Here is a 24540-nt window from a genome sequence, read left to right as displayed (position 1 = left end):
TTTACTCTAGTGACTCACCCTCCAGTCATTAGTCGAATCCAAATACTTCCAACTGTTGAACTCTAGGGTCTCTAGCTTTAAATCTCTGCCTCCTTTAACTTAGCTGAGGTTCAAATGAACTTACGCCAAAACTACGCTTCAACTCCACTACATGACAACTCCCGCTATAGTATTAATCGCACCCAAAGCTCGTGATCTCAAAGTGACCGACCGGTAATTAATTTCGTTTCGGTAATCGCTCGGGTGAGTGATATAAACGCAAAAAAAACTGCAGGTTTAGCTCTAGCTTGCTAACACAGACCCAGAAAATAGACGGCACCCGCGAGTAGCTGACGTCGCCGGTAAATATTTTGGCCGGAGCCGCTTGACGTTACCGCTGATCCGCCAGTAGAGAGTTTAAAGGTCCGAAGAGGGCTTGCGTCCCAGCGGCGGCTCTACCACAAATCTATTGCATTTTTTTTTACAACTTTAAATAATTACATTAAATGCCAAATGCGCGAGTTCCTGTGTCAAGGCGAATGTGTCACTCCATGCCCAATTCCGCGTCCCGCATCACTCGGGTTCCAAGCGTGTTTTGCTTCCTGGGATAGGAGGCGCAACAAGTGTCTTCATCCGCGGATCTACAACTTTTGCGTTTGTGTTTTATTAGTCAGCAAAAGTATAACACAAACATACAGTATACTTAAAACATTCATAATTGCAAACACAATGATACTATGGCTAAGTAAAGATCGTAAACAAGCACTGTGGCACCGTCGCGGAGGGATACACGTGATTTTAGGGGGAGCCGTGACCTCAGACAGCTGGAATGCCGAGTGGTGAGAATTCTCTAAATGCGACGGACGGACAGCTGACCGGTCCGGCTGGCCGCTGAACTCCATGTTTACCTTCCACCTCGGCTGACCGCCCTTATCACGCACGATAAACATCGCATTGTGCAAGAATAACCGACGTTTGTTTGCAACATAACCCCCACATCACATTCTTTTTCCGCCAAATCATAGGCCGTCCAAATACAGTGGACTAAATATTTATTGCAAATGAAAACAACAACATTCAGGCAGTTACAAGTAAAAAACAAAACACTCACGCATATTATGACACATTAAAAAAAAAGCCTGTGTAAAATGTACAAATCTTGAGCAACACGTAGCTGATAACATAAGCCTTTTCACACAGTCAGTGCAAGCCAGGACTTTTCTGCCTTATTTCCCCCCAATATTTCGCCTTTGGAGGTAGTATCACAGTGGAAATGGTTAAAGTTAAGTTGCTGTTCTGTGTAACAGACAGGGCATCAGCTGTGTGAAAGGGAGTAAAGTAACCCCCGTGAATAAAAAGAGCTTTGCAACAATAGCAAAAATAAACTCAGCAAATCATGCGGCCCCAAAAGGTTTGCAGTTGCTTATAAATTCCACAAGATGGTGCCAAAAAAACTACTATCCTACTCGCTAGGGCTTTGGCACCATCTTGTGGCATTTTAAGGTATTTTAGAAGGAGCATAAAAACAGTGGATGTTTTCAGCAAATAACAAGGTAGTTTAAAAAAAAAAGTGTGAATATCAAAATAGCAACAAAGCGGGAAAACCCTATTGGAAAGAAAGGCCAGTGGCGTTACATTGCCTGCTACACACTCACTTCTCCTGTCCTGTTCTGTTGAAAGCAATATCTCGATCTGTGTGAAAGGCACAAAGGGTGAATAAATTTCCGCTCTAATTTCATGTCTTTGAATCCAGCTTGGGTTCGGTTCCCACTCAGTGACGGTGAGAATGTGAATACAAATGGTGATCGTCTGTGTCTATATGTGCCCGGTGACTGACTGGCGTCCACTCCAGGGTGTAGTCTGCCTTTTCGTCCAGGTAGCTGGGATAGGCTGCAGCTCTACAGAAAATGGAGGCTGGACTTCATTGACCCTTTCTGGTTGTGCAGGTGGCAAAATGACTAATGATTTTTACATCTACATGCCTAATTGTCCGGTAACGGGATTGCTGTGTAAAATAAAATCACAGTTGTCATTGTTGTGTTTTCCGCAAAAACAAAACGTTCCTAATGCAGCGACTTTCAAGTTCAGTATATGCAACATTTAAAAGTCGTCATCACTGACAGAGGCCAATGTATTTGTTTGGAGCTCACTGGAAGAGTCCAAAATGTCACCTTTAACATCTTTACCGATATGCAGACACTCTGAAAACCTAATTTCCAGGTCTTCAAGCGCTTTGGATTTTTCGTCAGAGTCTGCATCTGCCTCAGCTTGGTCCTGAAGGAGCTCCTCGTGTCTGGCATCGCCGCCTGCATCTTCCTTCTCTGTCACGACCAGTAGGTAGTCCTCTTCAGACTTTTCTTCATTATCGCTAACATGCTCGCTCGTGCCCTCTCCCCAGTTGTCGTCGTCCTCCTCCTCTTCTGTCTTTTCATTAGCTGTCAGCTGAGAACTTCTTTCAGAAGACCATAAAGGCGTGGGGCTCAACGCGGGTTCCAGACAGGCCTCTTGAGAATTGCTGCCTTCGCTCGTAAGACAGAACAGGTTGGTGTCCTCTTTGGCTTGTACTCGCTCCAGCGCCGATTCGGGCATCACCAGGAGGGAATCGAGAAGGTCTTTTTTCCCAAGCTCCTCGCTGTTGGAAGGAGTGGAAGGCTCGTCCAGGTTATTTTGCAGGATGTCCAGAAGGTGGCGCATTTTAGTCTAAAACAACACATGGTGACACCTTGACGCCTTGAAATTTTCCCCCCCAGGACTATACTTCATGTATATGGCTATAAATCACAACCAGACACCACATGTATACTCACCTCATCCAGACGATGCAGATTCATATCAATATGTCGCTGTATCACTCGGTTGAGGACCCTTGAAGGAGACACAGACATTTAATACGCTGCAGCCTGTACCCATCACGTACGCGAGCCACCCTAAAGTGGATGTCAACCCAATAATGAAAAAGTCTGAAAACGCATGACGTCAAAGTTTAGGTTTCCCCATCACGACTTGCAAAGTTTTCAAAATCAAAACAGGAAGGAGTAGTCCACATATTATATTTTTGGAGTCCCCCCCAATAATTATTTGTTTATTTTATTTTCAATCTGGAAGCTATTTCCAACTATTTGCGTTTAGCCCACTCTGAAACACTCTAAGATCCCCAAACATATATATATATATTATATATATATATATATATATTTTATATATATATATATATTTTATATATATATATATATATATATATATATATATATATATATTTTATATATATATATATATATATATATATATATATATATATATATATATTATATATATATATATATATATATATATATATATATATATATATAATATATATATATATATTATATATATATATATATTTTTTTTATATATATATTATATATATATATATATATATAAAAAACGCGCATAAAACAAGAAGCAATTTAACATTTGACTGATAGCACACCTTACCTGTCAGAGACTGATCCCCTGGACAAGATGTCTTCTGTTACATCGTTAATAAATTCAAGGTACATTAATTCTTCATCCCTGTCAAAGAACAGAGTATTGTTCTTTCAAAAACATTCCTAATATACTATTGATTTGATCTTAATGCATTGGGGCTTATGAAGATGAACTTACTCTGCACTTAAAGACATGTTTCCGCTCTCCAAGGAGAACCTAGAAGAAAGTATCCCTTTAATAAAGCGCACAGAGTAATATGTCATTTTGTACACTTTTACCTGGTGGAATAGTCAAAGGGATCATAGTCTCGATTTTTGTTTGGTTGTTGTTTTGGCTTTATTAAATATGTGCCGGTGTGCTCGTCCTCCGCTGACTGCTGCTCTTTATTGAGTTCCTGGGACAAAGAGACATTCAGTGTTGTTATATTTACAATATTACATTGAGTTTACAGTGAGAAATTACACACCTGTTTAACTCATTCACTGCCATTGATGGTTATAGACGTCATCAATTCATTTGAACAATTTCTATTAGTTTAACATTTTTCCCCCCACTTTTGTTAACAAGAGTGAAAACCTAGATTTTTTTTGTACATTTACAACAAATATAAAATTTGTGATTAATCGTGAGTTAACTAGTGAAGTCAGGCAATTAATTCCGATTAAAATCTTGACGCCCTTCATTTTTAATAATCTTTTCTTTAAAAAATAAAAAATAAAATAATTGTAATTATTTATTTATTTGTTTTTTTATTAAAAAACTTTTTTTTTGAAAAGATTAAAAAATTAGGGGCATCAGGCGATTACAATTTGTAATCGTAATTAATCGCATGACTTGACTAGTTAACTCACGATTAATCACAAATTTTGTATCTGTTCTAATACAATAAAAACATTCTAGGTTTTCATAACTCTTGTTAACAAAAGTGGGGAAAATGTTAAACTAATAAATAGATCAAATTAATTTTTGACGTCTATAGCCGTCAATGGCAGTGAATGAGTTAAAAGCCAGGATTTGTGATATTAAAAATGAGAGTAGGATAAATTGTTAGAATTTTCATTCATGTGATTAATGATGAACACAGCAAAACCACCAGTTATTAGAGGGGTGTGCAAACTTGTGCAACTACATTAAAGTTGCACAAGCTATATAGGTCATATTCATAGGGGGAAGTTTTTCAATAATTAACTTTGGTGAGATTTGAACAAAAACCCGGCATTTAAACAAGGGTGTGTAGACTTTTTAAGTTCACCTAATGTGTTTATGTGATGTTAAATTTGTAGTAATAGTAAAAGATTTTGATTGCAAAATTACCTCTGCTGGCTCATCCAACTCCAGAGTGTGCTGCGCAGTTTTTCCTCTACATGAAGGAGACAAAACATGAATCAATTTGAAGACATATTTCAGGTAAGAAACGGCAATGACTACCGTTTCTCCGCACTCAAGTCGTCACACTCCTGAGGCGGATTGGTGCTCTGCGGCGCTCGATAGTAGCGATAACTAGACAGGTATGAGCTCTTTTCCGACTTCAGCATCTTAGGCGTGAAAGGTTTGTCTTGGGTGAAACGCTGCGAATGTTTCTCCAGCAAGTCGCCGCTGTACGTCTTTTGCACGGGATCCCGGAACGCCTTGAGGAAGCCGGCTTCGCCCGAGGCGCACAGGTAACTCGCCGATGGCTGCTTGTGCGACGTTGGCTCCTGGCTTCGGAACTTGAGTTCCACGGCTGAATGAGGTCGATGATTATTATGATGATTCTTAGAGGTAGCTTTTGTTGATGGAGAACGGACCTCCTTTGCGTGAAAGGAGCTGTTAAATTCGGGGCTGGAGTGCGTGGAGTTTCTTGAGCAGAGGTAAGGCCTGCATTCTGACTGCACGGAACAACCACTCTGACGAGGAAGAAAGATGACACGGTAAAAAATTGCGAGGAATTGAATGTTTGGATTTGGCTAACTAGTATTCATTTTGTTTACTTGCGCCGAGTAACATGAGGCTCTGCTGTTCCTGTGCGACAGAGACTGCGCTGACTGGGGACGACCTCCGTTCCTCATACGCTCCTGTTTCATCCGGTCGCTGTCTGTTTACAAATGGCATCATTTGAGAAAATCGACTCAGCAAGCAGGTTGTCGCACACAGCATGACACGTATAGCTCCTTTTAATTGTCAAACATGTGCTGTGAGTGCTATTTTTACACTGAACTTGGGTGTTAAGAATGAATCTGTGACATGTTACTTACATTTAACACTCTGCGTAAGGCTTTTGGGTACTGAGGTGTCGATAACAGCTGCAAGAAAACGTGAGAAAATATAGAGAGATCTAGTATCCTATGTGCTGTGATTATTCCTAAAATCTCACCTTTAGCTGAATAAATCCGTTTGTAGTGAGACATCATGTGATCTTTAATCATACCCTGAGCCACCCTGCTGGAGGACTGGGGACAGAATGCTGTAAAACAAATAAGACAACAAGAAACATCTCTCAAATTCAACCCATACTGTCTTAAAATGAGTAAAAATCAATACTTACGGCTACTTTTCAATGCGTGCCCACTGATGTTAAAGCTGGACCCAGGACCAGATAATACACTCCCTAAAATAAGAACATAGATAAACATATATACTACTTATGGGTGCTGTCAAAATAAAGACTATCCATCCATCTATTTTAAACAATGCTTGTCTTCATAAAGTTTTTGGTCGCCATCAAATGCATGGCATGCATTAATGATCATTTGGGGTATTTTGTTGGTTATGTGCCTATATTTTCGTTTGTATTTAACAATCATCCAGAATGCTAAACATTGCTATGCTATATTATCCATTAGGTACATTTGTCAGACACACAAAGCTAATGCTAATGTTAGCACTGCTACGTACTTCTTCTCGACTCCATGTCAACGCTTTTCTTAACGTATCCCATTTTCTCCAGAACTATTCCGAAGCCGTAAAGCCTCAGTACATCCGGAAAGCACAACGCGGTTTATTGTTGACATTTTATTGCGGGGAGGTGACAAATAATGAACAACGTGAAGCTAGCTTCTTATAGCAGTAGCGGAGGATTGCAAAGCTTCGCCGTCGCCATGTCGGTTGCTATGAGTGATGACGTCACTCCACGAGTAACGCATGCGCATATGAAAAATAGAAAAAACGGAAGTTCATGGCGTTTGACGGATGACGTAAAACTTTTCCTTTTAAAAGCGATGTTGTATAGCATCGACAACTGACGTAGGGTCAAATAGCTTCACATCTATACTTTACATACAAAAAAAAAAAAAAGAACTCTAAAACATCTCCCACATAATAATAATAATAATAATAAATGTTACTACCACATGAAGGCAGAAAATTAGCAGGATGAATTTGTGAACACCTCCCTAGAAAAGACAGCAAAGAGTAGTAATAATTATGTATTTGTTTTGTGTTAGTAATTATTGCATTTTAACTGCCTTTGTTATTGTATGACTGATTTCTACTGCATATATACAGAACTTGTGCAGCAATTGTTGTTTTAAATTTACTTTATTAATAATGTTGAGATGAGTTAAAATCACATTTGTACAATTACTGCCAATATCAGATCTAATCATAATAATTCTAATCATAAAGCATAACAGGCAGTGTATGCTATTTGTGTTGTCTCCCTTGTACACATGACGCCATATAATTAAATAAATTGCTGACATTGATTTAAAAAATATCTTCCATCTTAACTGGATGTCTATAGATCGGAACATTTACATTCATTATTATTATTATTATTTGTCCTAAAGGTCCCCCATCCCTGTATCTGAAGGCTCATCAATAATGCAGATGCTCCTCATACATATGAATGATGTCACCGCGGAGGTCCACCAATGGTTGGGCGTGACTCGTCGCTTTGCACCATGTGCTCACACACACTCACCGGCTGCCTGCAACGATGAGGGAATAAAAAATAATCCACATTTTTTTGCGCCAGCCAGGGGGAAAAAAACACACAAAAGTGAGTATTGGAAATAGATATTTGATGCTAGTGTACATTTCAGGAGTAGATTTGTTTCAGCTTCAGTCTATAGTAAAGGACCACGGGAGCACGATAAAGGAAGCAGAGCATCCTTTTTTTTCCTTTTTTTTTTTACTCCCTCGTTGTTCTCCTTGAGGCGCGTGCATAAAGTTGGGTGGGCACCCACTGGGTGTGCCAGTCCCTAGTGTACGTTTATTTGTGCGTTTGCATGGGGTGACTTGTGTTTTACCCCTCGAAAACAAAAGTATCTCACGCGGTGCTCGCTCACTTGGTCCAGGCGTGATGCAGAAAAAGGAGGGGACACTCGAACAGCAGACAATGCGGTTATTTGCTCGCTTGTCATTAGCAGACACGTCCTTAAAAAAATACGTGCTGAAGTCTGAAGATGGGGAGAAATATTATTTATAATTACGTATAATACATGCATTTTGCTTTTTTGAAACGGTTGATTTTTTTTGCCTAATTGATCTATTTATTGGAATTATTTTGGAAAAAGATGAAATTCCCAATAGAAACCCCGAGGAAACAAGTTAATTGGGACCCCGAACAAGGTCAGTACATATCTATACATTACTTATATAGATGAATATACACATTTTTAATGTCGGAGCTGCGGGTGTGTTACCACAAAGCAAGTTAGCACAAACAACCGAAAGTCATGTAAAAACAAAAGCATTTAGAATTTGAAAACGATAAACTCCCACTCACTAGACATATAAACCCCTCTTGTATACATTGTAAAGTGTGATTTTTGAATTTTTAAATCTTATCTTTATCAACGTGTGACGTAAAAACGATTATACGTAAATTTGTCTTATTTTGTAACCGGAAATAGTAGCTATTATTGTCCGATTTGGTCAAGTTTTGCACTGCGAGGTTCAGCTCGTGCGTCCCTCGATCATTTATTTATCTCTTTCTCCCCCCTTCTTGCTAGGGTGTCCCTCGACCTGCAGTGTTTCTCCCGGAATGACGTGCAAAAACAACAACCTCAAATTCAACCGAAAACTCCTCTACTTTACTTGCTTACTTAGTACTGTTGAATCTTTGACAGTGTCAAGATTAGAATACGTTCAAATCTAAGTATGCATACAAGAAAAATGTGGCAATATTTGTGTAAAAAAATATATACAACATTTAACTTCATATCACTCTCAGGATTTTCATGCTATGGGGCAGAGCTGCCCACGAAGCGAGAGTCTCAGATGAAAATATGTCTTTCCACTCAAGCCTTATTTAATTAGCCGCAATCAATAGGCGGAGTTAGTGCCTTGGATTTTTGATGGTTGCATACGTCACAAGAAACGTTAATACAATTTATATTATAACACAGTACGAGGCAATCCAATCAGGAATTTTCCCTTTGGAAATACTAAAACTGAGTTTGGTTTGTTCTCGAGACAAACTGTCTCCTATTAACACCTTTCTTGACTGTACAGGCAGCCTTATAGCTTTTTAACTCAAAGACTCAGGTAAAAATAAGTTAACCGCTGCAATAATAAGGCATTAAAACAACATCACTGCAGTAGTGACTCTTGGACGAATCTATACAAGTGTAAATATAAGGCAAAACTTTGACTTTAGAATGCATATAGCGGCAATATTGTTGTCAGCTAGCAGTTAAAGTATGTTAATTTAAAACAGCATGCTAGCCAGTAAACCCTAAGCTAATGCTAGCAGCTATAGAGTGACACTAAAATTGTGCACATTAATTTTAAATCCATTTTCAGCAAAACAATACAATTCATGTCTTTGTAAGACTTTTTTCCCGTCATAATGACCTCATCGTATGCATCCCAGAATACTAATTCCGGCTCGGTATCTTTCTGCTGGTTCATTCTTAAAGTTGTCATTTATTTTGTGTTTCTAAAAAATAGCCTGCTGCTATCATCATGGAGTGTTATTGGGGAGAACAGAAAAATCACTTAGTCGTAATAGACTCAGTCATCCAACAAGGATGAACTAACAAGATTCATAAGTGCAGTGGGTGTGCATGGGACGCTTCCTGGATGTCCTTGAGTCATCCTGCCACTGTATGCGTGTGGGCGGGGCAAACCTCACTCCCACTTTTGAGCTTTGCATCATTGTTGCTACAGTGGATGCCAGGTGGCACCTTTGTCATGCAGTATTTGCTTTATTAAAGTGAAGTTGGAGCATTAAAGGGGAAGTCAAGGGGATTTTGCTTGATAACTCGTATTCCATGAATGTAATATTAACTCATTCACTGACATTGACGGCTATAGACGTCAAATTCTATTAGTTTAGCATTTTTTCCCAACTTTTGTTAACAGGAGTATGAAAACCTAGAAAAAAATAATTGTAGAACAGTTATAAAATTTGTGATTAATCGTGAGTTAACTATTGAAGTCATGCGATTAATTACAATTAAAAAATGTAATCGCCTGACGCCCCTGATTTTTAATAATCTTTTCTTTTTTCAAAAAAATATTTTTTTAAATGTCTAGGTTTTCATACTCTTGTTAACAAAAGTGGGAATAAATTTTAAACTAATAGAAATAGTTCAAATTCATTTTTGACGTTTATAGGCGTCAATGGCAGTGAATGAGTTAATCAGAATGTCATGTTTAGACTAGTGAGGTCACATATAACATATTATTGTCAAGAAATGTTTAAGATTGACTTAAAGGTTGACTCAGGTCCAAACGTAGGAGTAAGTTTGGGTGTGGGACATTTTGATAGCTCTTAATGTTCTTAAAAAAGAAAAATATGCCTCACATTTCTCCAAACCTTTTCAAGTTATGCTATAGATTGATGTAATGCGGTTTTCTTCTGCATTAGCGATCGGCAACTCCCGACTAATGGCTTTAATGTGCGGCGCCTAAAACTCATTCGTCAGATGGCACAACGATTTAAAGGTTGCCTTTGGTATTGCCAGCTGCAGGCCAGATGACAAAAGAGGAAACTCTGATATCGACCATAAACATTCCTCATATTAGAGTTTTGAAAGACTAAGGAAACGATGTGTGCTACAATTGTGACCACAACCTATCTTGACCTTTTGCTACCATGTTTTCCAGTGGCGGTCCAGACCAACTTAGTTCCTCCCAAGAAGTCCCAGCCCGGCACGGTGAAGTCCAGCCTGGTCCAGGCCAGCGTGGCCACCATGCAGAACCCGATGGGCTGCGAGCCCAAAGCCAACGGCCACTGCTCCCTGCCTCGCCTGTCCATCTCGTCACGCTCCGCCAGCGTGGTGGCCAGCATGGACACCAGCTGCGACGGCTCGTTGATAGCTCTGCACTCGGTCATGAAGTGGAAGACAGTGCTGGCCGTGTTCATCGTGGTGGTCCTGTACCTGGTGTGTGGGGGTCTGGCGTTCAGGGCGTTGGAGCAGCCGTTTGAGAGCCACCAGAAGACCAGCATCACCCTGGAGAAGGCTTCCTTCCTGGCGAGGCATCCTTGTGTGACGCGCGACGAGCTGGAGGCTCTCATCAAGGTGAGTTGATGACAGTGATTTTATAGATGGCCATTGGCGGGGTAATTGGGTGATTGGATGGATTTCATTGGCTGGTCATGTCCCCTGGAGAATTACGACGGTCGGATCCTTTATGTGCTGAATGTCCTTAAGAAAAAAACGAAGCCTTCAATTGCAAGTTTATGTTAATGGTTCCATTCGGGGTTTAGAGAAGGATTGCCTGTTTATGTGCAGCGATTTGTTAGCATGATTACGCACCAATTTCGACTCAACTTTGTTTGAGAGGTTTCACATTCTACTCACAATGAAAAATGGCCATCCATTTGCTTTCCAGGTTTTCCTTGGAAACAAATCTTAAAACAGGATTGACTACCTGTATTGGTGTTTACATTTAATACGTAAAAAACTTAATGCGCAACAAGCACAGAAGTCCTCTAGCAGGCATTGCGAGACAACCCATAATGCTCAGTGACACTTCACACGTGTTGACAATTTATGGTAAACAGTGTTACATAACATCAAAGTTGTCTGTAGGGAGAGACGGTTAGATAACAGTCTGCCCTTAATGAAGTATTGCGTGATGTGTATAACTGGCATTTAAAGTTCTGTCTGTCTGTTTATCTATCTATCTATCTATCTATCTATCTATCTAGCTATCTAGCTATCTAGCTAATATATCTATCTTTGGCTAGCTAATCTATCTATCTATAGCTATCTAGCTATCTACAGTATGTACTGTATGTAGCTAGCTATTACTGTATATTTGGCTAGCTAGCTAACTAGCTAGCTACAGTATCTATCTATCTATCTATCTATCTATCTATCTATCTATCTATCTATCTATCTATCTATCTATCTTTCTACCCCCACCACCGCCCCCCCACCCACCCACACACCGTATGAAGCAGACATTTTGTTTTATGAATCTTGTGACCTTCTTTTACTCGCAGTTTCATACAAGATTGAGTCAAAGTCAGCGCGGCTATAAAAATGACGGTTAATCTTGTGTTGCCAACATCTCATAAATGCACCTGAAAAACAGAAGAGATTGATTTAAAAAAATAAAATAAAATGTGACAGGGAGATTGAGTGCAGTCTTTTTTATGCCATATGTATCGTCTCTGTCGCTCTCACACACTCTTTCGTGTTTATGCTGATCATGCAGAAAAGCCAAAATTTTCTCATCACAATGCAACTGGGTGTATCCCCAACACATTATTATGCTAATTATGGAACAAAAGCGGTGTTAATCGAGATATAAGTTGGCTGAGAGCAAAACTTGATTTAACAACAGAAGACCGTGGTAAAGTAGCGTTCACTGTGAGGTTTTATGTAATATTTTCTCATTTTTAATTGTCACACAAGGGTAAGTATTAAAAAATAAGAATAAAATAAAAAAAATTAATAAAGTGAAACTGTTCACCCTTTGACAGTTTGACGTGGTTGGATGTGAAAGAAAATACATGCATCACAGGTGATTTCAAGGCTAGTCATATGCAAATTAACAGTATCTGATAAAAGTAATGTGTTTTTGCCATTCTGTGAAACTGAAAATCAATCCCCAAAAACTCATTTCAGAAATTAATTGACAAAAATGAAAACAAGGACAAATGTTTGTTAGGCTTCTTGAGAAAATCCATGATAAATCTATTTGTTTTCTGTCGCTCTTGTCTGTGGTCAATTTGTAATCTTCAATTAATCTAACATGACCGATAATGAAAAAATGGAAGGAGAAGAGAATACCTGAAGAATTATGTAAACACACTATCGTTGGAGCTGGAGCTGAGATTTGAACACCAGACCTCAAAACTGTGAGGCAAACATGCTAACCGCTAGTCCGCCATGTTGCTTTGAGCCATATTCCTCCAGAAAATTCTGGTAACATTCAACTGTAATATGCTCTCACTTGTTCGACTAATAATAAAATAATTACGCCCACTTGACATCCTGCTAAACTCGGAACAACCCCGACGACGAGGGAACCGAGCACATACAATTTACAGTGGCCCACTTTCCGCTAGAACAATCCCGTTTGATGTTAACATCTTCAGCACTGGCGAATTTTGGTCCGTCTTTCCATATATATATATTTATTTTTACACTTCGCGCCCACACGCCTACACAAGCGTCCGTTCCTCTTCCTGACTAACCTCAGGGTCTCACAAAGAGAGACTAGAGAGAGTTTGTTGTAGAAATCAATGAGAGCATCTTGTGTAAGGCGGGGGAAGGAAATGAAAACCTTTAACATGGTGTGTTAGGCAAAGGGGGGGTCCAGAGGGAATCAATTATTCATCGCGCAAGGCAGGAGTGGGAGACCTCCTGAAGTGCCAGAAGCAGCAGCTGGACAAATGAGCCGATTCCACATATAACACGAGCAGGAAGTGAAAAGCTAACATGCTATTTGCTAAATATCGGCTTTCAAGTGCTGAAGGAATGATTATACTTTGGCTATAACTATAATTAAAGCAACGGACAGGCCCTAGCTGCCGCCTTGTTATTTTTCGTGGCGAATCCTCCGAATGATTCTCAAACGCTGGCGCTATGCTCCGCCCACATGAGGTGCCAGCTTTGCTAGCCCATCTAAGGCGTTTCACATTACGTGTTAGCAGTAAGAGTGAGGTGTTTTATAGGGCAGAGTTATGTCGTTTGGTTAAATACATAATGTGTATTTAGTTTTAGAGTAAACAGCTTCAACAACATCAACAGCTTCAATCTTTTTTTTTGTGTGTGAAGAATTGTCAACTATGCCTCTGTTGACAATTCCGAGCTTAAATCAAAATGGCAGCCAACTCTGTGAAATGACTCGTTGCGTCCATTGAAAAGCATTGGACTTTGTTTGTATCGCTATTATTTGATTTTTAAGGATTATTTTGGATTTGAAAATGTGATGAGATGTTGTTTGACTACTATAACAACCTGCCTGGTGTGAATGCTAGTCGCAGGCAAAAGAAATACAAAATGAAGCGCTGCATTGGGGAAATATCAGAATTCTGTCTCTGCACCTTAAGAATATATCGGAATCCAAATACATGGCCACGCAGCTGCTACTTGAATTTCTACACATTATCAATGCGTCATGTCACTCTTTTTTTTTTTTTTGCGGGGGAGTTTGAAAGACAGAAGCCACACGAAGAAAAATGCCTGCAAAAAATAACCATTGATGCCCGCGTTGCCATGTTTGCTCTTTCATCGTCCACCTACCCGCTGTGAACGTCCCCCCACGTTGCCCATCCTTATAATTACCTCTGCCAAAGCCTGACGCACGCTGTGGCACAATGTGACGCCGCACTATTATTTACAGGCCACATTTAGTAATGAGTCACAATTCAGCACACCTGCAGCACCGTTACGTCACCGCACGCAAAGAATCTTTTTCGAGGCAAACATCCATCATCTTAATGCTCTCTTTTGATTGTCGTAATAACTAAGAGATATTATTTTACTGTTTTTAGTTTGCAGTGGTGTAGCGCTACATTGTATTTTTTAATATAAACAGTAGCAAGCAGTAGTAATAAATAAACAATGATTTTATATTTTTACTTGCCAAATTATTTTTTTCATTTTGGGGGGGATTTTGTTATATTTGGGATAAAAAGTAAAAAAAAAACAATATTGATTAAAAAGCATATATCCATTTTTTTCTGTATTTATATATTTCTATTCATTGTGCTTCCAAATGTTCTTTTTTTTTTTTTACCCCTACCAAACTCCACCCAAAATTATTTTTGTCTTTTGCTAAAAAAAAAAAAAAATGCTAAGAAATATTATGTCAACATCTTGCAAAATGGGCATGCATCTCCAATTATTATTATTTTTTGCTTTTATATATTGTCTGATTAGGAACTTGTTTTGTTTTGGCTTAAAAAGACAAAAGTATATTGTAAATGCTAATAAGTGTTATATAATCACTGCTTTAAAAAAAAAACTGTATCTACAAATTTTGGGACTTTTAGGGAGTTTTTTTTTTTTAAACCCACCAAAATAGAGTCAACAGATTGTATGCAGGTCACGTCTTTTGCTTCTCACATCACCCTAAACGCTATACTTATTGCCATGTATTGCCTCATTATTTTCACAGCGCAATCTACAGCTTGCAGAAACCGCCGCTTGTCAAAGTTGAACAAATGTTTTTAAAATTACTTTCTCTTCACCTCGGTAATCTTTTAAGCCTCTTCTCACCATATTGTATTGTAAGTTGTTTTTTTTTTTTTGCTCCTGACAATCTCACACCATCAATCTTGAGACAATCTTGTTTGGCAGCAATCGGCGCAGCTCAAGCCGGCCAGCATGACGATAAAGACATTAGTGAAAGTGCTGCAGTGGTTGGCGCCGTGTCACGGAATTTTTTAGAGCGAGCGTTGAAGGGTAAGGCGCCGACGTCTCTTTTGCTGATGTGGGCCAGAAAGACACTTTATCCCTACTGTAATTCTGCGTATGATAAGGCAATGCTTCACTACAAAAAAAACTGTGGTTTGCTTCGAAAATGCTATATTTTTACATAAAAATGACATATTTTGGCACAAAATTGCAGTGTTTTGACACGGAAATACAATATTATGCTGCAAAAGTAGGTTTTACCATTGAAATGTCCCGCTACACTTGTAGACACAGTTTATTGCCACAAAAAAAATAAAAAAAAACATAAAAAAAATATAATAATAATAAGAAAATAAAAGATATATATAAAAAAAATAATACAAAATAAATTAAAAAATAAATTAAAAATAAATAAAATTGAAAAAAAATATATATATATATATATATATATATATATATATATATATATATATATATATATATATATATATATAGAAACAATAATAATAATAAACCAAATAAAAATATAATAATAATTAATAAAACAAATAAATAATAAATAATAAATAATAAAAAACATTAAAAATTAAAAATAAAACAATAAAAAACAAACAAACAAAAAAATTTAAATACATAAATAAATAAACCACTATGACAGAAAAAAAATTGTGTTTTGACACATTGCAACATGCACTGATTATCTAGAAAAATTCAATATTTTTCCTCCAACATAGGATTGCCCTTACCGAACCCCGCCGCCCCGAAGAACAACATACAAAATTCACATTTTATTTAAATGCAGTCTTTATCCAACCAAAGTGCAATGATTTGCCACAAGCACAGTTTTGACACAGAAATTGCCATGAAAGTTGCACAAACAGGCAATGTTTTACTGCGAAATGCAATATTTTGACCCTCAAAAAGAAATGCCTTATCCCTAACCAGAAAAAAAAAATCTAAACAAAAACAAAGGAGTCCTTCAGGAGTCCTCGTGCCTGCAAAGTGCACGTGCACTAAGGAGGATTTTCCACATCCTCAATGCAGCACAATGTTGGCTGAAAAACAGACGATGGCTATAAATAGAACAGCTCATAAAATATTCAGACATATTGCACAGCTATTTATAGCCACACTCAAAATAGGTTATTCGGAGTTTAATTTGATCTTTGTTCTGGCTAATTATAGATATGAAAATGAGTTAATTAAAAAAAGGGTGGTGGATTTGAAATGAACATGTGCAATAAATACTATGAATAATGTGTGCCTGAAGAGGTCCGTCAGTCTACTTTGAAATGTATGTCACGAGAGTACATGCATATTTCATAATGCAGTCGTTCTCAAAACGCTTGCACATAATGTGTGTGGGCGGCCCTGAATGAGGGAGCCGTACATTCAAGAGCGTTATCACAACAATTGGCCAGCGCAAAAATGCAGTCTTTTTCCACTAAGGCGCAATGTTTTGCCACAAAAATTCAATGCAATGTCATTAAAATGTGGACATAAAAGTCTACACACCCCTGTTGTCGGATTTTTTTGATTTGAGGAAAATCAGAGGCACTTTCAATGGTAGCAGGTATGTGCTGATTCTCATTGATAATGATAACACAGCTACATTACAAAAGGGTGTGTACACTTTTGCAATGACATTATCACAGTTGTTTGTTTTTACTTCTGCTCTTGAATTTTTTTTTTTGTTAACGCTCTAGGTTAGATTAACAATGGAAAAAGCTTTGATTTTGATTTGGTTTACTTTTATCGTAATCTCTTTTTTTTTTTTTTTTACACAAGAAGCTGACCTTTGAACAGAGCTGAGTAGACTGTTCATATCCACTATATTTTAGCACACCAAGGCATTTAAATGCAAAAAAAAAATAAAAAATCCATATTTTTTTACACATTGCCACAAAACAGTAATTTGCCACAAAATTGCAACATTTTACAAAAAATAAAATAAAATTGCTCTTCCCAAAAAAATGCAACTTTGAGCCACTAAGCACACACGTTTCCCCAAAATAGATTAAAATTGTATATTTTGCCACAAAAACACAAAATGTTGCTGAAAATATATATATTTTTTGTACTGGATAAAAACACAACTTTGCCACAATTTTTTTTAACACATATGTGCAATTTTTAACTATAAAAATGCTTCTTCTTTTTTTTTGCTAAAATATAATGGATTGCAACAAAACACAGGATTTTGCCACTATTTTGTGAGTTTGTTTTGACAAAAACACAATAATTTGTTCCAATTAGCATTATACCAACACTGCAAGACTTTTTGAATGAAACCTGTATTATTATTATTATTATTATGCCACCAGGAGTGTCGGCTCCCGCACAGAATGTAGAGGCAAAGTGCATGTCACCATGGAGACAGGGAAACAAAGAATTCACACTAAACATTGTGAGTGAGAAAGTGAGCAGATGGAGGTTTTATGGCACCGTAATGAAGCACGAGCGTGAATAATATCAGAGTGAATGTGAAGCTGCAATGTGTTTTTGCGATGTGCCATACCGAGCAATGATGATGTGCTATAAAAAGGAAACTTTTTGTGTGTTTGCAGCATTCCATCGACGCTGTGAGTGCCGGGGTGAGTCCTATAGGTGACACGTCCTACAACTCCAGTTACTGGGACCTGGCCAGCGCTTTCTTCTTTGCCGGAACCGTCATCACGACCATCGGTACCTTCATGAAATCCCCTTTTGGATATTATATTTTAGCACAGAAATTCAATATTTTGCCAAAGAAACAATCTTTTGCGCCCCCAAAAATGTGTGGTTTGCATCAAAATATTTTCACAAAATGTCAATGTCTTGCTACAAAGCAATTTTTTTTTTGCCAAACTTGAAAAGGTAATACTTTACCACAAAAAGTGCTATATTTTGGCAGTCAAAAAAAATCCTCAAAAAAAATGGATGTTATATTAACTCATTCACTGCCATTGACGGCTATAGATGTAAAAAAAAATAATAATAATTTTAACCATTTCTTTTTCCCACTTTTGTTAACAAGAGAATGAAAACCTAGAATTTTTTTGTGAGATTTGTGATTAATTGTGAGTTAACTAGTGAAGTCATGAGATTAATTACAATTAAAAATTGAGTTGCCTGACGCCCCTAATTTTTTAATAATCTTTCCTTTTTTTCAGGCGATTACATTTTTTAATTGTAATTAATTGCATGACTTCAATAGTTAACTCACAATTAATCACACCTTTTTAATTGTACAATAAACATTTTTTTCTAGGTTTTCATACTCTTGTTTAAAAAAAAAGGTGGAAAAAATGTTAAACTAACAGAAATGGTTACAATGAATTTTTGACATCTATAACCGTCAATGGCAGTGAATGAGTTAATATTATTTAATAAAAAATTTAAAAAAAAAAACTTATATAGAAAGCGTTCTTTTTTTACATTTTTTTTTTTGGGGGGGGGGGTGGACTACATTGCTTTAGTCTAGAAATTGTATTTTTTTCGAGTGTTAGTGTGACTTATGTATACATTGTAAAAGTGTTAACACCCTTCAATGACTTACTGACCGAGGTTTTTGTGGGTCTTTGTTCAATTTAATTGTTACAATCTCCCCATCTCAACTAGACAGCGGAAACTTCATCCAGATCACGATTTACCCTTCCAAACAAGTGAACCAAACTCTACCATTTGATGAAAATATGCGTAGTAGGAAATCTGGATTATTGATATAACCGAGCTCATCGTTATCGATCATACTGAGATTGCTTCTTTGACAATAACAAACATCTTCCCCCTTAAGCACAACTTAATTATTGACTTTCTGTAATCTTATTTAGCCCTGACCCTTTCCTCCTGGAACATTACATAAGGGCTTCTATTGATGATATTGCATAAGTGCATCATCTTCGTCTTAATGCCCGCCCCCCTTCGGAGCACATTTAGATGGCCCTTATGAGCGTTTTATGAGCTTGTCAAGCAAGGCCGAGCTCGATGATGTCAAAGCATCATTTCTTTGTATGTACCAAAAATGACAGATCGTCATTTCTGACAGGTTACGGAAACATCGCTCCCAGCACGGAGGGCGGCAAGATCTTCTGCATCCTTTATGCCATATTCGGCATCCCTCTTTTCGGTTTCCTATTAGCCGGCATTGGAGATCAGCTGGGCACTATTTTTGTGAAAAGTATTTTGAGAGTGGAGAAGATTTTCAGGGTGAGTTGCAAGTATTGACAAATCTCAAGTCTGTCCGAGTGAAGCCGCCATGACTCTGACAGGGTCCTTTCCCATTGTTCCCCTCCGCAGCAAAAACACAAACAGATCAGTCAGACGAAGATCCGGGTGACGTCCACCATCCTCTTCATCTTTGCCGGTTGTATCGTCTTTGTCACCGTTCCCGCCTTCATCTTCAAACACATCGAGGGCTGGACAACGCTGGAGGCCATCTACTTTGTCGTCATTACTCTCACCACAGTGGGCATCGGCGACTACGTGGCGGGTTTGTATCCAACCTGACATGCGCTCGCAATCAATAAGTCCAACCTGACCGATTGATCGTTTCATTTTTCTCCCAGGCGGAAACCGCAGAATTGACTACATGGAGTGGTACAAGCCTCTGGTGTGGTTCTGGATCCTGGTGGGTTTGGCCTACTTTGCCGCCGTCCTCAGCATGATCGGAGACTGGCTTCGGGTGCTGTCCAAGAAGACCAAAGAAGAGGTAGGTGTTGAGCTTTGGCAGGGTTGTGTCTTCCTCCCTTAACTCATTTTCACTGAAGCAACCCCCTTCACTCCCGGTTGTTTTACTGGATTTTGACTGATTTCGCAAGGCCCACGGAATATTGTGTTCTATTGCTATAAAAACATGGAACCTACCAAAATAAAGTTTAGAGTCTCTCCTTTCATCAGGAAAAAAAAGTACATTTGTATCTGTTTCCGTTTTACAGCAATTAGTATTAGAATATAGCTAAGTTTCATCAATATTCACATTCCTGGTGAAAACACTGTCAAAAAGAGCTTGTTGCTGGCTGATCTCGCCGTTTTTTTTGTAATAACTACCATTGCTTTAAGCCACCTCTTCATGTCAGAAGCTGCATCAAAACCATAAAAAAAAAACATGTAAATACGTTTTTGGGAGTGAAGGACAAAGTATTAAAAACACGTTTTAAGGTTTGAATGAGTTAATTTCAGGAGCCTCATAAAAACAAGGCACTTTGGAATTAATAGTCCAGAAAAGCAGATACAAGAAAAACAAAAACGAAACTCATCAAGATGTGATAGGGACTACAAACAGAAGCAACGATTTAATCAAGACTGAAAGGAAGCAGGGAACTATAGACCAACAAACTGACGAGACGAGGAACACCTGAACAAGGCATGAGTGACGACAACATGTGGACACAAAACCCTAACGAGACGAATAGAAATCAAACCTCAAGAAAACATGCTGTCACTTGTCCAGTCACGCAAAAAGGAAAAAGGGCCTTTTTCAAACTCATTTAAACCCAAAAATATGTTTTTAAAAAAAAAAAATTTTCCTTCACTCCCCAAAAATTATTTACAATTTTTCAATGTTTTTATACATTTTTAATGCTCAAAAGCATACAGAAGGCTTTGATGCAGCTTTTTCTTAAATCAATGGTAGTTATTTAAAAAGAAAAAGAAAAATGGCCATCAGGTGGCAGCAGAGTACAAGAGATCATCCAGGGCCATGTTGCAACAAGCTCTTTTTGTCAGTGTTTTCACCAGGAATGTGAATATTGATGAAACTTTGCTATTTTTTTTCCTGATGAAAGAAGAGACTCTAATCTTTCTTTCTAGGCCTTGCAAAATCAGTCATAAGCCAGTAAAACAGCCAGGAGCGAAGGGGTTACTTCAGTGAAAATGGCTGGGAGCGAATTAATTAATTAAATTTAATTTAATTGTTTGAACATGCTTCTAAATCTTTCCCAGGTGGGAGAGTTCAAAGCCCACGCGGCCGAATGGAAGGCGAACGTCCGGGCCGAGTTCCGGGAGACGCGGCGGCGGCTGAGCGTGGAGATCCACGACAAGCTCCAGCGCGCCGCCACCATCCGCAGCATGGAGCGCCGTCAGCTGGGACTGGAGCAGCGGGCCCACTCTTTGGACATGCTGTCGCCCGAGAAGAGGGCGGTCTTCGCCAGCCTGGACGCCGGCCGCTTCAAGACCTCGTCCCAGGAGAGCATCGACACCAAGCTCAACAACCTGCGGCTGAAGGGCGCCTGCGAGCCCTACGGCCACCGCGGCGTCGAGCAGATGCCGGAGACGGCGTCTTCCTCGGAGGAGAACCTCTTCAACCTGCGCTTCGGCTCGCTCACCAAGTTGGCCAGACGTAGCAGGAACCGCGAGATCCGGAGGAACATCCCCGGGGACTCTCGGCGGGCCAGTGTCGGGATCGGGAACGGCGCGGTTGACGTAGAGCGCGGCGAGGGCGGGGAGGAAGATTGCGAGATGGATGAGGACAACCGAGAGACGAAGGAGAGGAACACCAGTTTGACAAACCTGTCGCAGCACTCCGCGGATCGTTCCAAGTTGAACGGCTGCATACCGGAACTGTCTAACCACCAGGACCATTAGGAGTTCTCTGGAGAAACTCTTCATCGTCAGTAGTGGTCTACTCATGCCCCTTGAAGTCTCAAAGACTTGTACTCCATTGGGATCATTTCCGGACTCCAAGAAGCATTTATACCTGAACCAGTGCATACAAGAACTTTCCAAATCATAGTACCCCGTTGGGAACCTGTCTGGACTCCAAGGACCGGGTACTGTACTGCATAGGGGTACCATCCAAAACGGAATGATGAGCAGTTCTTTCGAGGAACTCATCAGACGGAGGGACATAGACTGGCGGAATCCCGTTGAGGTACATTTGAAAAATATTTGCCATTTCTGGACTCCAAGGAGAGATCCAAGATTTGCATACCAGAACTGTGAACCGTCAAGCTGCTTGCTCGAGAAATTCATCAAAAATAATGATAGTGAAAACTACACCATTGCGCTATAACAGTAGTAGGCAAACTCGGTCCTCGAGGGCCGGAGTCCTGCAGGCTTTGGATTGTTTCCCTGCGCCAACGCAGGTGATTTCAATCAACAGGATCGTTATCAGGCTTATGCAGAGCTTGCTCATGAACTGATCATATGTCAGCTGTGTTGGAGAAGGGCAACTTCCAAAACCTGCAGGACTCCGGCCCTCGAGGACCGAGTGTGCCCACCCCTGGGCTATAATCATAGAAACTGAAGAAATACGGTCAATTCTCAAGCAGTCCTCCAAGTTGTTCGAACAAGTGCATACCAAAACTGCCCAACACCAAAATGATGACCTGGTGAATCTTATCAGACAACGGAATATAGAATTGTAGAAGGAATCCATATTTGCCGCTCAGGGTTCCAAGGCTCCAAGGTGAACGTTTGCGTACCACATTTGTTATAAACCAAAACGATTAGATGTTTGCTCGAGAAACTTCTCAGATCCATTAAGAGATTTTCAAATGGAGTCCTCTCAAAGTACAACATCCGGACCCCAGTCAGTTTTTCATCCCCACTGGCAAGCCTTCGTTTTTGCAAAGGTCCACGGGCATACGTTGAAGAAATGTGCCTTTTCCGTTCCCTCAGTTAGTTTGGAGCCGCTCCCGGAAATCGCTGCCATCGTGCCATAAAATGACGGGAAGCGAAAACTGTTGCCAAAAAAACAAACAAACAAACAAAACCAAGGAGACTTTAAGTAGTCTCAGTACCTCATCACAGACGCTTTTTTCTTAGGCTAGCTTGCTTCTGCTCAAAAAGAAAAAACAAACTTGGACATCAATCCACACGATGGTCCATCTGCGGGCTGAGTTATCGATTGCCGCTTTGTCGTCACGTGTCTATTTTTGGATTGCTGCTGAAGATGTGGCGGAAGGTGGGACAGGGCCGGGATCAATGAACACGCACTAAATGACTGGAAAGCGCATCATGCTAATCAGCCTTATTGTTTGTGAATGGAGTTGAGTGTTTTTTGAAACGCAATGCACTTCCCTCGGAATTGAGGGGAAAGAAATCAGGATTGACAGGCACTTAACTTTTTGTAACACGCCATTTTTTTGTACCCACCGAGCATGTTTTTGCATATTTGAAATCATTTCTTTTCGACATCAGTGAGGCACTTTTATTGTTGTTAATTGTTCGTCTCATTCTGAACACTTTTATTCGCTGATGTGTCATGCTGGACCCGGGGTGAGTATAATAATCAGTTAGTCCATTAAATGATCGTAACTCATTCACTCACTGCCAATGACGGCTATAGACGTCAATTTAAAAAAACTAAACTATTTCTATTTCTATTATTCTATTCATTTGTGATTAATCGTGAGTTAGCTATTGAAGACAAGCAAGTCATTAATATTAAAAAAAATTAATCGGCTGACGCAAATTAAAAAAAACAAAAGAAAAAATTAGGGGCATCAGGCGATTAAAATTTGTAATCATAATTGATCGCATGACTTCAGTAGTTAACTCACGATTAATCACAAATGTTATATCTGTTCTAAATGTACAATAAAAAATTCTAGGTTTTCATACACTAGTTGACAAAAGTGGGAAAAAAAATGTTAAACTAATAGAAATAGTTCAAATGAATTTTTGACGTTTATAGCCGTCAATGGCAGTGAATGAGTTAAGAGTTAGTCTCCACCTAAAAACAATATGAAATGATAATTCAGTTCCGATACTGAATGCGACAAAAAGGTACTGTTGATACTGCAGAACGCATCCAAATGCATCATAAAGCTGATTATTGGCATTCTTAAAGGTAATTTTCCAAACAAATGGTTATAACCTCTTCATGACCATCTGTGATGATGAGTCAGTATTTGTTGTGAACGTTTTATGAAAATTCCACGTTAATTGTATTCAGTGCCTTTTTTTTTTGGTTTTGCAGATAATAAATATGGTTAAAAAAATGTCAACACAGACGTCTTGAATCTCAATCGTCGGCAATTATCAGGGATAGAGATGAGTTATGATTCATATCAAAAAAATTGATGAAATCTGACCTTCATATCATACACATTGTATTTACACGTCTAAAAAATTATTTTTTTCTAGTTGCCAATTCTCTTTTGCCCTTCAACATAAGTAAATAAGGACAGAGTGACACTCAGCAAAGTTATTCATTTGCATATGTCAACAAAGCCCCACCTCTGTAGGATTCAATGAAGTTTTTTCACCCCACATTTTTCTTACTTATTGAATAAGCTCACATTCAATACACCTTTTTTTCCAAAGGAAACAAGTTATTATGTAATTAGCGTGATGCGGGCTAGCTTGACGCCCGTGCATGCCCGCAGTCACGTGCGTCCAAAAGTGTGCAGCCAGCTGG

General features: G+C 39.0%; 2 protein-coding genes across 5 annotated transcripts; one reads left to right on the top strand and one right to left on the bottom strand.

Moving 5' to 3' along the window:
* Positions 1-1014: 1014 nt before the first annotated feature.
* On the bottom strand, positions 1015-3654 carry spata7 (spermatogenesis associated 7). Of its 2 annotated transcripts, XM_077559925.1 has the most exons (4): positions 3628-3654; positions 3452-3534; positions 2787-2844; positions 1015-2679 (listed from the first exon to the last, which is right to left on the bottom strand). In XM_077559925.1, exons 3-4 carry the CDS (start codon positions 2808-2810, stop codon positions 2080-2082), a joined length of 624 nt encoding a protein of 207 aa, XP_077416051.1. In that variant the 5' UTR covers positions 2811-2844; positions 3452-3534; positions 3628-3654; the 3' UTR covers positions 1015-2079. The 2 variants fall into 2 exon arrangements, with proteins under 2 accessions (XP_077416051.1, XP_077416052.1); XM_077559926.1 differs by lacking the exon at positions 3628-3654 and having other exon boundaries at positions 1015-2611; positions 3457-3501.
* kcnk10b (potassium channel, subfamily K, member 10b) lies at positions 1965-22193 on the top strand. 3 transcript variants are annotated; one of them, XM_077559922.1, is made up of 11 exons: positions 1965-2520; positions 4858-4958; positions 5037-5111; positions 5254-5360; positions 5463-5569; positions 10486-10901; positions 17765-17882; positions 19225-19385; positions 19476-19668; positions 19745-19887; positions 21120-22193. In XM_077559922.1, the coding sequence occupies exons 4-11, from the start codon at positions 5353-5355 to the stop codon at positions 21759-21761; spliced, it is 1788 nt and encodes a 595-aa protein (XP_077416048.1). In that variant the 5' UTR covers positions 1965-2520; positions 4858-4958; positions 5037-5111; positions 5254-5352; the 3' UTR covers positions 21762-22193. The 3 variants fall into 3 exon arrangements, with proteins under 3 accessions (XP_077416048.1, XP_077416047.1, XP_077416049.1); XM_077559921.1 differs by adding an exon at positions 7218-7429 and having other exon boundaries at positions 5037-5360; XM_077559923.1 differs by lacking the exons at positions 1965-2520; positions 4858-4958; positions 5037-5111; positions 5254-5360; positions 5463-5569 and adding an exon at positions 7610-8001.
* Positions 22194-24540: the final 2347 nt, after the last annotated feature.

This window comes from Vanacampus margaritifer, chromosome 1 (genome assembly GCF_051991255.1).
Source record: "Vanacampus margaritifer isolate UIUO_Vmar chromosome 1, RoL_Vmar_1.0, whole genome shotgun sequence".
Lineage (NCBI taxonomy): Eukaryota > Metazoa > Chordata > Actinopteri > Syngnathiformes > Syngnathidae > Vanacampus > Vanacampus margaritifer.
Note: the sequence above shows the minus strand (reverse complement) of the source record. Positions and strands in the feature narration are given on the sequence as shown.

Bases quoted from the DNA above. Each gene is read 5' to 3' on its own strand.
- spata7 (XM_077559925.1), bottom strand. From the start codon at position 2,810: ATGAATCTGCATCGTCTGGATGAG. The intron at 2,680-2,786 runs GTGAGTATACAT...GTGTTGTTTTAG, and splicing joins ATCTGCATCGTCTGGATGAG to ACTAAAATGCGCCACCTTCT.
- kcnk10b (XM_077559921.1), top strand. From the start codon at position 5,535: ATGGCATCATTTGAGAAAATCGACTCAGCAAGCAG. The intron at 5,570-7,217 runs GTTGTCGCACAC...TTTGTCCTAAAG, and splicing joins AAAATCGACTCAGCAAGCAG to GTCCCCCATCCCTGTATCTG. The intron at 19,888-21,119 runs GTAGGTGTTGAG...AATCTTTCCCAG, and splicing joins CCAAGAAGACCAAAGAAGAG to GTGGGAGAGTTCAAAGCCCA.